The following is a 17424-nucleotide window of genomic DNA, read 5'->3' on the forward strand; positions in this document are numbered from 1 at the left end:
GAAACAGTGCCACATTACTTTCTACCAATACCTTAGATTGTGAGGAGCTGCTTAAAACATTGCTAAAAAAGTCATGATATTGTCATCCAAGGCATAAAGGGGACTATAATAAGTACCAGGTCTGTCACTGATTAGAGAAATATTCAGGCACCAGAAACAAAACATTCCTTTAAACTCCCCTCTTCTTTTCTTTTTATTTCAGTCTCCCTCTCTGGAAGATAAATTTGGTAAAATGTTGACACAACTGGGGACATTTGTGGCTCAGTTTTAGACATATTCCATATGACCCTCTGCAGTAAAGTAAAATATATCAGTCAGACTTTTATCTGGGGTGGATGAACTGGTACAGAAAAGATAAAAACTAAACCAAATTTTTGTCCAACCTTCAAACTGAGCCTTTTGACATTTAAAAAATGTTAGTTACAGATGTTTTACCTTTTTTTCACCCTCTACACTTCCTGTTTGCAGACATCCCGACTCTCTCGAATTAATCGCGAGATGTGATTTTTAATTAAAATTAATCCTGATCTCAGGATAGATCTCAGGATTTTTTTTCAGCCTGAAAACCTGGACATTTGAGAGTTCTATCCCAATATCATGAGTCAGGCTTAACAATTTTTCTTAGAAATCGCTGTTAGCCCTTGGCAGCTGGGGCTCCCGCTGTCATTCAGGCCCGGGGCTGACAACAGGAGACCCAGCCACACAGGTCTGACAGTGGGAGCCACTCCTCACAGGGTGCCCACGAGGAGAAGCTCCTGCTGTCAGACCCAGGTAGCCAGAACTCCTGCTGTCAGCCAGCCTTGCGACAGCCGGGGCTTCTCCTGTCAGACAGCCCCAGGCGGCAAGGGGTTCCCAGGTCAGCCTGGGAAGTGGGAGAGGGGAACCCACTGCAGCCCACCCAGTCCTGGGGATGATGGTGGGTTCTGAACAGATGGGGTGAGTGCTGGGAGGGTGAACTGAGAACGGTGGGGGTTGATGGGGTGGAGGGGCTGATCTGATGAAGTGGTGATGATGGAGGCTGGGGACTGAACTGAGGGGGGGGGGGGGCTGAGATGAGAGGGGTTGGGTGGGGACAGAACTGATGGGGGACAGAACTTCTGGGCAGGAGAGGGGCAGATGTGAGGGTGAGAGCTCTTGCAGCAGGGGCCAAAATCAACTTATCTAGTACATGCAGGAGAGTGGAAAACACTAATTGTCACATGCACACACCCCAGGGGTTGGCAGGAGGTCAAAACCCAGTAGACTGACCTAAAAAACACAAAATAATCTTTTTTTTTTAAATCTCATGATTTTTGTGCCAATCTCTTGATTTTTGATCTCTTGAAGTTGGCAGTACTGTGTTTGAACCTGGAACCAGAAGTGCTGAAACAGAAAAGATAGGCCTGTTCTCATGAGCTTTGCAAATGAAAGAGATGTAACATTTGAATAAGTTGTACTTTGATTACCTATCCAAACTAAATCTTCTAAAGTTTACCCATCATTGCTGTACTTTTTATATCTTTGCAAAATATACCATGATTGCTTCATCTCACCCGTCTCTTTCCCTTGCTGCAAGACCTCTAAAGCCTGTGTCTCTTTATAAACAGAAAGTCAGTCTCTGTCCAGTCTCCTAGGAAAAACATGCTGCATCTGCTGTCAACAGCCCCAGGTTGCAGACAACTTCCTGCTAGTGAATTTGTTTGAAGAGAAAGGAAGAAAAGTTATTTACTGGTGATTGTTGTTCAAGAGTTTACTCTGTGCATTCACATTTAAGGGATTGGTAGCTCTGGCGATAAGCTCACAGACTCACTATTAGTGGGTGTCTAGTAAGTAGTACCATCCAAGATGGAAGGCAGGCTGAGGAGTTGTCAAATGAACAGAGGCTGAAGCACTGCCTTCCCAAACCTCAGCATCTGCATCAGAGATTAAATCAAAGGGATAGTGCTTAGTGAAGGTGGGAATCGAACTCCAAGTCACTGTTCTGCAAATCTCACCAATGGGCACCAGGCTTAAGACAGGCCACAGAAGTGTCCATAGCTCTAGCTGTGCAGGCCTCAATTCCTCTCGGAAGGGATCCTAGTCACAGAATAGAACAAGCCAATACACATAATAATCCACTTGGATGATCTTTGAGTGGAGATCTCTGCCTTTTACATTTCTACCCATACATAATAAATAACTAACAAATACTGGACTTTTGGGAGGGCTTATTTCTCTCTGGATAAAAACAAACACATTCTTCACAAATCTCCTCCAGGTGTGAGTGCACAGTTGGGAAGAAGACCAAGAGGGAGATAGATTGGTTAACATGAAAGTCCATCACACTTTAGGAATACATTTTGGGTTTGCACCACAGATCTCTTGGCTCTTAGGTGTAATGTAACATCACCATCAGAGCTTGCAACTCACTGATGCTCCTGGCAGCAATGGTAGCTATAAAGAAAGTAATGTATGAGACATAATCCAAAAAGCAATTCACAGGAGGCTCAAAGGATGGCTCCATGAGCTTTATTAGCAGCAAGTTCAAGTCTCAAACAGGAATAGGCATGTAAGGAAAAAAGCATGGGTAAAGTCTTTAAAGGTGCATGAAACTGAAGAGTGGAAAAAAACCCTGGACAAGTAAAAGATATGAAGACGTTGCAGCCGGATGAACTTTCAGGGATGCTATAGTCAGACCGGCTTCTTTGCAATCTAACAAATAGTCCCAAAGAATGGGAATAGGCAAGAATTCTGAAGCAGTCCCTTTAACCTCCACCCAACTTGAGACTCTCTTCCATTTGATATTACGTCAGAGTTTACAAATTGATCTGACAATGTTCATATCCAGTCCAATCTTTTCCCCTAGGAAGTCAACAGGTGTTCTGCTGTGGCAAGTCCTGACTTTTTAGAGGAAGATTTCATGAGACACTTTATCAGACACATTACTAAAGAGGAGTCAAGACATATACTACCTACTACTTCCCTTTCATCCACTAATTTTATAAATTAGATTTTTTTTAAATTAGTCAATTTGCATAGGATGCTCTGTTCATCAGCTCATGCTGCTTATGGCTGATTTTCCCATTGTCCTGTAACCACTAGATTGTGCCTGGCCTGCAGAAAAGTTGCAAAGTGCCTTCCTGCCAACGCTTTCCGTCGGTGGGGGGAACCTGGCCGGTGGGGGCAGACTCAGGCACTTTAATGCTCGGGGTTATCAATATTGATGGTAACACTGCCGAGAGATCTGGGATAGCCCAGCGTGAAGTCATGTGGAGCTGAGCTCCTCCTCACCCCACTCACCATCCCCTCAGGATCAGGGAGCGATGGAGGGGCGTGGGGGTGGGGAGCTCACCGGGGAGGACCTGACAGCTGATAGCCCCAAGCAGGCAGAGGCCATCGCCCCCTAGGGAAGCGAGCGGAAAAGGCCGACGTGGCCACGTGATTTCGCTCTACTTCCCACCACCATGGGCAGAAAGCTCGCGCCATTGGCACACATATACGTTCAGAACTTGCGCGCGCTCGCGGATCGGAAGCAAGCAGAGCACCGAATCATCGATCCAGCCAGGCAGACTCGAGCCTTTCCTGCTGCGTGCATGCTCGGGAGTGCGCAGGCGCTGCGGTGAGCACCGAACCATCGCTCATCAACGTTACCGTTGGTGCGGAGAGCTGGGGGTGGGCACCGCCCCCATTAACACCTAGGGGCGGGAAGGGGCGGGGCGGGAAGGGGGCTGGGCTCGCATGGAGCGAGGTGGTGCTTCACCAACCAAAACAACAACAATCCCCAGCAGACCCCTCGCCGCCGCCGCTAACCCCGAGCTGGCAGAGCGGAGCCTAAGAGGGGAGCCAGGAGCCGCCGCCATGAAGCTCCGGGTCCGGATGCACAAGTCGACGGCCCCGCTCGAGATGCAGGGGGCGGAGCCAACGCTGGGGGAGCTGCGCGCGCACCTGTGCCAGGCCCTGTTACCAGCTTGGGGCTACAGGTAACGCAAGGCGGAGCGGGGACGCAGGCACCCCTAGCCCGCCAGGTAACATTCGGGCACAGTACGCGAGGCGAGGCGAAGCAGGGCAGGGGGCGGGGCCGTGCCCTATGTCGCTAACCCAACCACCTTGCCTAGGGCTGCGGGGGACGGGGCTCGGCTCGGGCAGGACTGCGGGGGGCGGGGCTTCCCCGTGCGCTAGTCAGGTCAGTCAGGTGCCGCCGGTGCCACTGCCCGCCTCGCCCCGCCCCCGGGCCGGAGTCAGTGCTCGGTCGGTCTGTCTGTCTGGCCGCGCTGGGCGGGCCTGATGATTTGTCAGCGCGGCGCCTAGGGCCAGGTGGCTCCAGCGCCCGCCCCAGGCCTCGGGTTTTTATCCTGGGGTTCTTGGTTCCCGTAGAGCCTCGCAACTGCTGCTGGAGCCGGGGGCGGGGCGCTCACGGTGCAGTCACGCTTCTCGCCCGCCTGCCTGGGCGGGAGCAAAGGCTGACGACGACGGGCGTGTGCCCAGGGCGCACAGTCCCGCACGAACTGTTCAAAGCCGCTCGTGATTTTGGGCCCCGCACCCGGCTGCTAAGTTTTGAACACTTGGGGTTGGCGATTTAGAACAATAAACCCCGGCGCTTACTCAGCAGCCCCATCTCGCTTTCAGTTTCATTTGTCACGTCGCACAAAAATGGAAATGAAAGAGTCCGCAGGGAGCTCGCTAAGCGGAATGTTGCTTCCTGAGTCATGGTTACATAAATAGAAAAGTGAAAGTTACTTTCCACCACCTGTCCGCCTCTCTCTGAAATGCTTAACTCAGGTCTGATTGCGCAACATTTACACAAAAATGGAACCTTTCCTCGGAGCCTTCTCCTTAGAGGGGATTCTGTATGTCAGCAGTCGTGAAAAGACTTGTGTGAGAAAGGCTTGTTCCTTTGTTTACAGGAGAATAAAATCTATTAAATGATTTTTAAAAATAAAAATTGAGCTTCCTCAGAAGCAACAAAATAGGTGCATTCATATTTTCATGTTTGTGTATATATTTCATATTCATCTGAAAGATCTCAAAGCGCTTCACAAGCAGCATATACAGATGCTGGCAGCACAGTGCATGCTGCAGAAGATCATGGGCAGGGGGAATTTATCCTAAGACATCAGGACAAACCATTAATAAATATATTCTGCCCCAGTGATTCATTTAAAACTTTTGCCCTACATCTGATGAAGCTGGCGTTAGTTTTGGGGGCAAGTGGCTGCTTCCTAGAATCTGTTTATAAGGGTAAACTGCAGGCAGAGGCAATTATCTGTTCTTTAGATATGGAGGTTTATATGTATGCAAAATTTCTAAGTTCTGTGATTTAGTCAGTTAAAACAATTATAACACAGATAAACACATAAAACAAACATAACACAAACTTGTATTTTGGTTTTATACTGTGCCCATTATTTATTTTCCCAGAGCTTCTTTGGGCATGTGACTAATCAGATCAGTATTTAGGCTTAAAACCATTTAACATTCATATCATACATTTGTGTAATCTGAATGTATGACTTAAACTGATCCTACCAGACATGGCCTTGCAGTTTTTTCTATTTCTTTGCAGTTCTGATACCCAGTTTGCAATAACATTGAACAACAAAGATGCCCTCACTGGAGACCATGAGACCTTGGCTTCATACGGGATAGTTTCTGGAGATATGATATGTTTGTTACTGGACGAGACCAATGCAGCAGCCATATTACCCCCACCCTTATCTTCACCTCCTCCTCCCCCACTCCAGAATAATCACGAACCATCCACCTTGACCACCAGTCCCAGTCAGGCCAGCAGTCCAGAAAAAAAAGAGCAGAATGGGCCATGTGAAGACCATAAAGCTCAGACTGATGCACAGAAGAGTGATGAAATGGTAAGTACTTAAAGACTGAGATATACAGATCAGGAAATAAGAAGCAACCACATGTTAACAATGCTGATTGCTAGACTTTATAATAGAGAGTATCCTTGGAGTATTATAGCTCTTGGTGCTTGCCTGGTATATGGGCAATCTGTTGTCTGTCTAATATTGTCTCTGTTTATAATTTATTAAAGTGTATTAACGTGTATCCATGCCAGAGACTTTAAGTGGTTCCAAGGTGTTTCAAATTCCACTTGAGTCGGTTAGCAAAATATAGAGATCTGTAATCAGATTTCTGCAGAAACACTCACCCTTTTCAAGGGAGCTCAGAGTGTGTTCTTCTCCCATCTTCACTGCCTCTTTTTAAAAAGCCACTCCTAATACTTGCCGCAGGAATATGTGGGTGTACCCCCCTTTTCCTGCTCCAAGCCCTAAACTGTCCCCCCTTTTCCTGCCCCGAGCCCTAAGCTGAGCCATTCTGAAATAATGTCCATTGGACGAGTTTTTTGTAATCTATTGAAATCATGTCCATGGTTTAAAGAGTTTGTCGTGAAGTAGGTTATTCTGTAAAAACAGTTCGTTTTAAAAATGTCACTTTAGGGTTGATTCCAACACACAAACCATCCTAAACCACAAGTGTGGAGCATCTTGGTATAGTTTTTGTGACCCCCAATGTGAAAATTTGAAAAATAAATCTTAATATAAATTAAGGGGTGAGATAGGACATTCTAGAAAAAGTAAAATGTCGTGTGGCCACCACCCCAATATTTTACTGTTAAAAGACCAGCTCCTCGTTTCAGAAAAGTTCAGACATTAATCAAACACATGAAACAGGAATTACTCTATAAGGGAAATTTTCTTTCTTCTTTCAAGCGGGCTTTCCCCCCATAATTTAGGAAAAAGTGGAGAGCAAGTTTCCAAGTATTCTGTTAACGTGCCACAAAACTAAAGAATTGTAAAAATTTGAAAAACAGTGTAAATTGCCTTTTTTTAATTATATCTGAGACAGTTTTCAGGGGCCATTTAATAATCATACTATACGTTGTAAAATCTGAATGTCTGGCTTTAAGGCAATGCTATCTTACTAGAAGGGAGAGTGCGGTGAGGCCACCAGCCTTTATGATTTTGGAGGGAACACTCCTTTGAGAAGTAGATCTGAGGGGCTGGGAATAATTTCATTTACAAAGAATCTTGGGCATTCTGGACCAATCTTAGACTTGTCATTTTTGGTCAGCTACCTTGAATTTTGACAAATGGTGATGCCATACTGTGTAGAGTTGTGCCCTGTAGCCTGCTGTAAGAATCTTTATAGTGCTTCAATACATTATTTATTTGTAGCAGAATAGTGCCAACAAGCCTATTGTATGTACAACACCAATCACACATAATAGAAAGATGGTGTCCTGCTGAGCCTGTATTACAAATAGACAAAGCAGACAAAAATAGCAGTGATAGATGACTTGTGCCTCCTCATACTGGAGGAGTGACACAATGTAAAGGGGGTGACACGGGACCACCTCATGTGTCGCCTCTGGGAGGAATTTCCAGCCCCACTTCCCTGAGCCAGGCCAGCCGATCCTGCTGGCTCCTGAGAGGCTGGGGCCACAGGAGCGGGGAACACATGCTTCTAGGCCTGGCTGGGGCCAGCCCTTGCCCTCGAAGACTTATGACACTCGTGTCTCTCTGGAGCTTGTGGACACCTCAGCAGAGAAGGCACTGGCAATGCCCCTACCTGCGGCTGAGCAGTGGTCAGGGAACCTGCTCCTGGCGGCTTCCCAGTGATTCCCTGTCCTGCGCCCAGTCTCAGGCTGCCTCCCTCTCCCTGCCCCACCAGAGTTACCTGCATGGAGCGGGGAGAGGGCTCTGTCCGTCTTCCGCTTGCCTCCCCCCAGCATGTTTCTGGCTCACAGTCACTCTCCCTGGCAGCCAGGTTCGTGCGGGGAACTGGACAGAGTCACTTCTCATGTTGGCTGAAGGCGGCCACTCCAGGTCACTGCCCCTGTGCAGTGCAGCGGCTGTCTGACAGAGAGCCCAGCTAGGGAGGTGGCAGCCCACCCTCTCTGCTTCTTCCCCCAGCCCAGTTGCCCGGGACGGGCTGAGCGAGCTGGAAGCGTGCTGGGGTGGGAGTGGGGGGGAAGGAAGGGCTGCCTTGGCTTGCTTAGCTCCTGTCCCCAGCAGCTGGGCCCAGGTGGGGAGTGCAGGGGGCGGGCCACCACCACTGCCTCATCAATTGGGTTCTTGCAGGCAGCTGCCATGCTGCACAGAGCAGCTACCTGGAGTGGTCAACCTCAGCCAGCATGAGGAATGGCTCAGTACTGCTCCCTGCCCAGGCCTGGCTGCCGAGGACAGGGGCTGAAGGGCGCAGGCTCAGTGGGAGAAGAACAGAGCTCCTCTCCCTACCCTCCCACCCCTGGCAGGCCAAGCAGAAATCTGGGGGGGGGGGCGGCGGCGGCGGCACTTGTCCCTGCATACCCTCCACGCATCTCCTATGGAGTAATAGTAGTATTCCCATTTTACATATGGGAAACTGCAGCACAGAGATTGTTACTTGGTGAATATCACACAGGAAGTCTATGGCAGGGCCAAGAATTGAATTAAGTCTAGAGCCCTGACCCCAAGACATCCTGTCTCTTCATGCTTTGTGTTGTAGTGCAAGAAAAACCTTTCTCAAATACAAGAGGGGCTGTCATTCAAAAGTGGAATCCTTCTGATCTGTGCACAGCAATGCTGAATGACTGACCAGTATGTATCCCCAAATCAGAGCTTCACAATACAGCTGAAAGAAGACTGGAGGAGCTAGCAGGGTTATCAACTTAATCCATGTGTAGGCATAAGTTTCTTAATGCTACCTTCTTTTTATTGCTTTTCCTTTAAGGCAGAATCCAGTCTAGAGTTTGCTTCTGGGCTAGTCCCAGATGATGTTGATCTGGAGGAAGGTACAGGGTCTTATCCTTCTGAGCCAATGCTGTGCAGTGAAGCTGTGGATGGGGAAGTACCACACTCCTTGGAGACCCTCTACCATTCTGCTGAATGTATCAGTGCCAACGATGCCTTGATAGTTCTGGTACATCTTCTCATGATGGAGACAGGTTATGTACCTCAGGTAAGTTCAAAACTAAGAGAGAAACCTTCCTCTTAGTAGGCGAAAAATTGGAATATCTGGAATATTGTTCTTCATGTATCTGTGCTTAAAGAGGTACTGTTGATCATTTATATCCCTCTCAGCAGCATGGGGAGCTGAAGTACCAGCTTCTCTAGTTTATCTTGACAACATGCTTCATATATACCAACACTATATATTGACTGCCTGCCTTCTAATTTGGTATGAGTTCCTTTTCATATGTATAGGAACAAAGTCTATAACAATGGATGTCTTTGTTACAATCCCCTCCCCCCCACAATTTGACAATTTCATTGGTGTTCAGCTGAGATGGTTGTTAATGTGATTAAGAAGGCCTTAAATCTGCATATGATGAGCATTTTCCCTCCCGTCTTGACAACTAGTTTTAGGATGCTCTGATTCACTGTAGTCATAGCCACTGTGAGCTATGCCTCTTCAGTTCAGCCAGCAGCCTTGGAAGTAGCAATTGAGGCTGCAGCACAAAATTGTGAGGAAACAAATGGAGTGACACACATGGGTACTGCAGTGGTGAGTGCCATAGGAAAGTCTATGGGGAAATTAATAATTCTGTCTTCAGAGCAGGGTTTAAGTATTGTAAAATAAATAAGACTTGGTCATACATTGTTCAGTGAAGAGAAAACAATTTTGAATAGCTGCTTGTTCAGTGAACACTGTCCATCCTATGCACTGAATGAGGCAGGGCTCCTGTGGAAAGTATAGTATATGTTCATGTAATTAAAGATTGTATCATAATGCATATACACAAGGAGGGCCAATTAAGGTTGCACAGATAACCTTAATTCTAGCATTTCCTAACTTTTGAGTGTTTGACTTTGCAACTTTAGTGTTCTTTTAATATAGTGGGGGGAGGGGATTGTGTGTGTGTTAAATATATTTTTTTAATATATAGGCACACGAGTAATGTGTGTAAACGTGGATTCATGAAGACGAAGGCATCTGGCTTCCCTGAGAGAGAGATGAAAATTGTCCCAACAGCCTTTCTTAAAACATTCGTAATATAAATTTTCAGCAGCCTGTGGCATATACCAGATACATAGTGAATTGTGGTGTAAAGGTTTTACTGATGTGAGTTTTTAAGTTGACTTGTATATTCACAAGTGGTGAAGCCATAAATGTATTAATGTAGCCATCCCAAGCTTATGCTGATAAAACCTTTATGCCACATTACACCTCTAAGTAGTCTGTCTCTGTAGAACCAACATACTGATTATTCTGTTACACACATATTTGCTGGGATTTGAGTAGCTGTTTATGTTCTTCTCAGCCTTAGTCAGATTGCTCAGGAATGCAGCATTATTTATCTTTTCATTTACTGTCAGGGGACTGAAGCGAAGGCAGTGTCTATGCCTGAGAAATGGAGAAGTGGAGGTGTTTATAAACTGCAGTATACACATCCCCTCTGTGAAGATGGCTCTGCTGCTCTGACCTGTGTGCCTTTAGGAGATCTGATTGTCATTAATGGTAACTGTGCTAAGTATTACAAACTTCTCTGGGCTTTGACTTATGTTTTTTTATCCCATATACATACTGTTACATGAAGCTACTTTATCCTTTTCTCCTCTGGAATCTCTCTCTCCCTTCCCCTACTTTCTCCTTGTGGTGCTCACAGGTACCATTCTTCCAGCAAGGGATGACTAGACTAGACTTCCTTTGAATTTTTAGTGCAGATTCTTAATCAGTTAAGCAAGAAGAGGTGCTCCCTCCGGGTGCTGAATGTGCTTGCCTCCTTGCCTAGGTGGTGGTTCCTGGTCTCCCACCTATCAATGTAGAGCAATACCTCTAGGTTACTGAGCCAGTCCAAGTGTTCACTTTTGAGTAACGTGTTGGGAAAAGTGAACACATGCTATTTTTGAAGGTCGCAGACTAATTATAGATTTATTTTTTTTGCCAATTCATCAAGCAGTAGCTTTAGCAACATCCCTAAGCTTAATTCCACATTTTTAGTTAATCAGAACTGTTCATTCCAGAAAATTAGTGCAATTTCTTTTTCTTAAAATGATTTCCAGGTTATTTGGAGTATTTTTATCCTAATTTACTCCTCATTTTGGACACTTCCACATTTTGCAGAGACAGTGTCAATTTTGGGTTTGATTCTAACCTCAGATACAGAAATGTGCACTTCAATGGAAAGTATATATACATTAAAAAAATCCACGCTCATTACAATATGCATAAACACATAGGTTCTCTCAAGATATGTGATGAAGCATGTCTTACTCTCCAGGATTTAAATCTAATCCTTGGCCAAGTCAGGGGTACTGCTCACTTGAATTTCTGATGGAGAGGAGCAGTGCACTGATTATCTTGTGTACAGCGTTCAACTAGTGAACAGGAACAATGACTCCTTGCTATGGTATAAGATTTCTTTTATGACCTTGTTAGAAATAATGGTTCATGGTGTACCATTGCCACCTCTTACCTCTGTTATGACCATTTGAATTGATAAACTGCTGTAGGTAACTGATCTTTCTCTGTTCTGTGCTATTTTGCGTATATTTTTTCGGGAGGTAAAATGGGATTTGCTATCTGCTTGGCAAAATGTCCTGTGTCTAGTTCCCCTCCCTGGAAGGAGAATGGGGGAACGAAAATAAACTGTTTCCAAGGATAAGGTAGTAATGAAGTGGTCTTGTAATCGCTCAACATGTTTGTTTGGTTTTTTTTGCATTTGCAGCAACGTTAAAAATCAACAATGAGATTAAAAGTGTGAAGAGACTACAGCTATTGCCAACATCCTTCATTTGCTTTCAGGAATCAGGTATTTAGAATGTGACTTTTTAGAAGACAGCCAGCCTGAAAAGTGAGGGACGGGACTAGTATTGACAGCAAAAGTTTGACAGATGTCAAAGGTGGTGATAAAAGAAAGTGGGTGACTATCTGTTCATGAGGCAGCTAGCCATGAGGAAAACAGAATACAGAAGTGTGACCACTAACTAGAATTTTGCTGTTAAGTTTATTTGAATTTCCTGGATTAGCTATGTAAGTGAAGAACCTTGAGAGGCCATCAGACTTCTTCTGGGTTAAATCCCCTTTTTGCAGGGCTCCTACCTAAACATATAGATGTATATAGTGTGTCTAAGGCAGCAGTGGTGGACCATCCATGACTTATTGTTTTTGTGGGAATTGGGGCTCAGTGTGGTTAACATCAGCACTCTCTTTGTGGCACTGCAATTATTGTAAATGTTGTTATTAGAAAGTGTGCTGACCACTTAGATGACTCCAGGATGCCAAAATTAGGGAAACATCCAATGCAAAAAATCCGGATTTGACATTATCATAGATCTGACTCTGTTTTGTACTCTAATGTAGGGCAGGACTGCTTTGTTGCCAGTAGCTGTACTTCATTACACTGCATCCTGAGTAGTCCCAGATCCTGGTAAAACTAAACTTTATTGAAAGGGCTAGACACTATCCATGATCAAAAGCAGCACCATTTTGCTTCTGTTGCTGCAGTGAGAGAATGGGCAACCATTCCTGTCAGAAAGCCTCTCATCAGTCAGGTTAAGAATTCAAGCATGTATGCCTGCTCTTTGGCTAAAATCTGGCAAAAATAGGGAGTCTGTAAGCAAATTTCATTTGAAAAACTGCTTGAGTATTCTTTTTGGAGTCTTTAAATGTGAAAGGATTACACTAGACTACTTCTGAATGAGTGCTATGAACTTGGTTCATTGCATTATTACTGTGGTGGCAACACTTCTTAATTACTGGCCTGGTCCACTGGATTGTGAGCTGCTAAGAAACTTCTAAGTCTTGATAGGACTACAGAGTGGTTCTGCTTTAAAACTCTAATTATATATTTAAATGTCTGATTTTTGGATTGTTGGAGACAATAGAAAGGAGAAAAATAGTTACAAAGGTGTCTGTACCCAAAAAACTCAGTAAATTAATGACCATGACCTGATAATCTCAGAAATGTAAGGAACTCCCAACTGAAGGCTGAAAATCCATCCTTTCCTAAAACTATTCTGCTGGCTTATCACAGCTCTCTGCCCTGTGTAGTCACAGCAGGATGATTTAAAGAGGGCTTTGTAGAATACCTAACAGAGGATACCTGATCCTTGATGGGGATTCCAACACACTATGTAATGGAAATAGTAATACATCAGACAGGATTCTTAGTTTTATTTCTTTCACCCCTGCTGTGATTTGGCCAGGTCCAGTGCCTTTTCTCTTATTTTGTTCCATCCCAAATAAAGTATTTTACTTTGTTGTTTCCTTCATATTAAAAATGAAAACTTCATGAACTAGAGAGTTCTGTTTGTGCATAAAATTTAATCCACAAACCTTTCTGCCTTGTATTTTGTAAAACAACTTCTTGAAGTTAAACCCTCTTCCATTTTATTTTGGTAGAGGAAAATGTTGGAAGGATATACAAAGATCTTCAGAAACTATCCCGCCTCTTTAAAGACCAGCTGGTGTACCCTCTTCTGGCTGCTGCCCGACAAGGTAACATCAGTGAAACAAGTTGGTATGTTATCAGTTGGGATCTATCCAAAGGACTACATAGAAAGAGTCACAAATAACATTAGTGCTGGCTACATAGAGAGTAAGAATAGAGAAATATACCCTACTTTTAAAGAAATTAAATTTGTCATCTTCTAATTTTAGACATGTTAATACAACTCTCTTAAAAATCTGAAATTGCTTGTGTAGTTCAAGTTAAACATAACATTTGATTTTCACTTAATGGGCTGAAGATTTGTACCCTTGCTGATACAGCTGGAAAGACTATTTCCCATGTGTGACGATGACAAAGTAGCAACCAGCCTTAAAGTGCTGAATTTCTTGGCTGAAGTTCTGTGCTGTAGGTCTGGTCCTTTGTCAGACTGGAGAAAAGCTGTGCAGTATTACATTTTGTGTTCTAATTGTGGGAGTGACATTCTTACTAGTTGGTTACTGAGATGTTGGAAGGAATGGTGTGAAGTAACCCAGCTTGGTGATTTGTGTGGCAATAGTAAAGCATACTTTGTTTATACAGGAATTGCCAGACTAGATCTCAGCCTCACAAACCAAAGACAAACTCAATGATAAATTCACTCTCTTGGAGTTTCTTTGGATTTTGTTGCGTTTTCATGTGAATTCAGGTTCTTTCTTGAATGTGGCTTATGTGGATTACTGGAATTAGACAACTATTGCTTTTACCTTTCCAACCTCTTGCTCTGTTACGTAGTCTGTAAAACATGATTAGTTCCATGGGGCATCTTAAGTTTACGAAGAACAATATTGTGGAGCATAGACAAGTACCAGTGCTGTATTCATATTTTGTCCACTTCACATATGTGCAGAAAGGGTATCTCTCCAATCTGTTATAGTAAATTTCATCATAACACTTCTAGAGTTAACTAATGCAACTGAAAGATCCACGGGAAATGACTTAAGGGAAAATAATATGTTTCCAAACCAGGAAAGGACCCCTTGATGATGGGGTTGACTCTCAATTATTGCAAATAATGCTGCTTTCTCACCACCTCCCATTCTAGCTCTGAACCTGCCAGATGTGTTTGGCTTGGTAGTTCTTCCTCTCGAACTGAAGCTACGGATTTTCCGACTTCTGGACATCCGCTCACTCCTCTCTCTGTCTGCGGTCAGCCGGGACCTCTACACAGCTTCCAATGACCAGCTTTTATGGAGATTTATATACCTGCGGGATTTCAGAGGTGATTCCTACATGCACCCTTCTCCTTAATTGTGTATCCATATGAACAGAGGCCAGGGCTGCCACCTTCCCTCTTAAGCTCAGTTTGACAAGAGGCTTCTTCAGGCCTCTGTTTCCTAAAAATGGAGAGTGAATTTATTAATTAATCATTCTATTGAAGTATTGACTAGTTGGAAGCATAATACAGAGAGATGCTTCCTTCAGTGATTCTTAGATTGTGGGCAACTGATGATCTGCCAAACACTTGCTGGTGGTCCACAGAGAGCTGGTCCATCACTTGGTGCTGAGTCTCCTAGTTTTCAGCTCTTTCTATAAACACTTAGGTTCTTTACTGCAAAGATGAAGAGAGGAAAAAACCTTTTCCAGAGTCCCTCACAAGAAGTTCTTTTGGAAACTAAATAGTCACAGGTTGAGAGGCAAATGGCTGTCACACTCTCACTGGCAATATTTCTAGGGTTTTTGTAGTTGATGAATAGATACAGAAGCTTGAAATTTGGTGTGAAGCAGAGTGTGTGTAGTAGTAGTGTGTAGTATTCCTGGCAGTACATCTTCCAGGAGTCCTAATGTCTCAATTGAAGGATACTGACTTTTTATATGCAAAGGCACTTAGGGTCTGATCGCCTGCCTCATTTGCAAACCCTCACAAAATTAAAAGGAAAAACTATCTGCTTATGCAACTCGGTATGAATGTGATTTTTAAAAATAAATTGCTTATTTAAATTTTGCCCCTTTTCTTTACAGATCCAATTGCTAGGCCTCGCGACACAGACTGGAAAGAGGTATGTGGGTATTATATATGTTCTCTTTGGAATAAATCTCCATGGCTTGTTTAAGAATGAGTGTCAAGCTTGAGATTAAGTGGGAGCAGAGGTTAGGTTCTAAGATGTTGGGAGCTGAGATCTTCATGTGCACATCGTATTCAGCTCAGGTAGGAGAAAATACATTGTATCACTCCGAGTGCTCTCTTTGTCTCCTCTAGAATAGATTTGAGGATTTCTGCAGAGAGCTGTATTCAGTCTTTGGCAGGAAGGATGGTTGCTCTTTTAGACCTTGAGAGGCAAGGATGGGAGAATCTCATGGGTCTTCTAGAACAGTGTGACTGAGTCTGATACCAGGTCCTGTTTGGAAAAGTTACTATTGATTCTCAAATGACCTCTTTAGCTAGAAAAGTAGTATCCTCTAGTGATTAGAGCAAGAGACGAGACTAGGAGTCACTGACACATTGGACAAATCTCTTAACTGCTCACTGTCTCAGTTTTCCTGTCTAAAATATGCATAATGCCACAAATTTTACTTCATATGATTCATGTAGTTATAAGTAACCCTCTGTGGGGAAAATGTAAATTAGCTCTGTCTCTATGGTATTTCATTTCTATGGTTTGTTTTTTTTTTGGACATTTTTTGGCAAATATTTAGATCCCAAAGCAGCCATAAAACACAAAATTAATTGTACACACAAAACACAAAAATTGGTGTAACCGTGACAATTTCAGTGGAATTAAACCAGGGGTAAATTTGGCCCCAGAGGTTTAAAGTAAATCCAAGAAATCATGTAGTGTTGTGGTTCTAATTGGATGGGAATCCAAATAGAGAGAGAGAGAGACCGACCAAGTCAGAGCCCTTTCCACAGAAATGTCTGATGCTCAGAAGGATGGTCTGAATCTGCTGAATTAGGACAGTCCCGCTATGGTTTGAATACAGGCAGCTGCTTCATTAATGTGCATGTTGCAAATAACTGCTCCCTTGTCCTTTATGCCTGTAACAAGTGTGTGAAGGAAATCTGTGTGGGTGAAGCTAGAACAATAAGCAGTACTAGAATTTAAACTCCCATTTTGTTTCTTTCTGCAGCTGTACAAGAAGAAACTAAAGCAGAAAAAGGAAGCCCTGAGATGGAGGCACATGATGTTTCTGCCCCCACCACCTCATCCCATTCCATTTCATCCCAGCCCATTCTACCCAAATCCCTTCCCTCCCAACCCATTCTCTCCTAACTCCATCTATCCCCCAATGATCATTGGTGGCGAATATGATGAGAGACCAACACTTCCATATGTTGGAGATCCGATTAACTCGCTCATTCCTGGCCCAGGGGAGGCGCCAGGCCGATTTCCTCCATTCAGACCGCATTTTGATCCGATTGGCTCTCTGCCAGGGCCAAATCCAACGCTTCCAGGACGAGCTGGTCCAAGTGACAGATTTCCCTTCAGACCCAGCCGAGGCCGCCCAATTGACATCCGCCGCTCATTCATCTGACTGCCACCTCTTCCTTTGATGGGTTTCTAATTTTAATTCCTGAGCTTGCTTTCTAACTGCCGGAGATCACATCAGGGCACTAACATCAGCCTTCCCTTCTGATTATGGTGAGAATGCATGGGCACAAGGGTGTCTTGACCACAAGGCATGGGTTCACTTAAGCTCTGTGGAAGAGGTAACCCTGCACCACCTAGAATTGAATGCAATTTCCAAAGGAGCTCTGACTCGACAGTTTGTGCTACTGTTTTTCCCCCTCTCTAATCATTTGTGAAATGCTACTAGAGAGCAGAAGGTTGTTGGCCTAATATTTGCTGCATCAGATAAAGAGCACTTTAAGCGCAAATACTATGCTTGTCTGATTTTTTGTTATTTGAGTGATTGAATTAAGTGCTTGGGATATATGATGGCTTCTATAATCCAACTGGCTAAAAGCCTTTGTCAATAAGGGACCCTTCTCTTCCCATACTGTTTAAGATGCTAGAACTGGTGTTTGAGTGTCTGAAGTGTTCCTAAAGTTGATTAATTACTTTCTCTTTGCTGGTTTTTTTAATTATTATTATTTA

The 17424-nt window shown here is 44.1% G+C and overlaps 1 protein-coding gene across 3 annotated transcripts; it reads left to right on the forward strand.

Moving 5' to 3' along the window:
• Nucleotides 1-3671: 3671 nt before the first annotated feature.
• FBXO7 (F-box protein 7) lies at nt 3672-17206 on the forward strand. 3 transcript variants are annotated; one of them, XM_067559388.1, is made up of 9 exons: nt 3672-3938; nt 5522-5825; nt 8689-8916; nt 10275-10416; nt 11627-11710; nt 13303-13398; nt 14433-14609; nt 15350-15387; nt 16457-17206. In XM_067559388.1, the coding sequence occupies exons 1-9, from the start codon at nt 3697-3699 to the stop codon at nt 16859-16861; spliced, it is 1716 nt and encodes a 571-aa protein (XP_067415489.1). In that variant the 5' UTR covers nt 3672-3696; the 3' UTR covers nt 16862-17206. The 3 variants fall into 3 exon arrangements, with proteins under 3 accessions (XP_067415489.1, XP_067415490.1, XP_067415491.1); XM_067559390.1 differs by having other exon boundaries at nt 3870-3983; XM_067559389.1 differs by lacking the exon at nt 11627-11710.
• The last annotated feature ends 218 nt before the right edge of the window (nt 17207-17424 follow it).

Source organism: Emydura macquarii, unplaced genomic scaffold (assembly GCF_026122565.2).
Source record: "Emydura macquarii macquarii isolate MOO-44397 ecotype Brisbane River unplaced genomic scaffold, CSIRO-AGI_Emac_v2 contig_2205, whole genome shotgun sequence".
NCBI lineage: Eukaryota > Metazoa > Chordata > Testudines > Chelidae > Emydura > Emydura macquarii.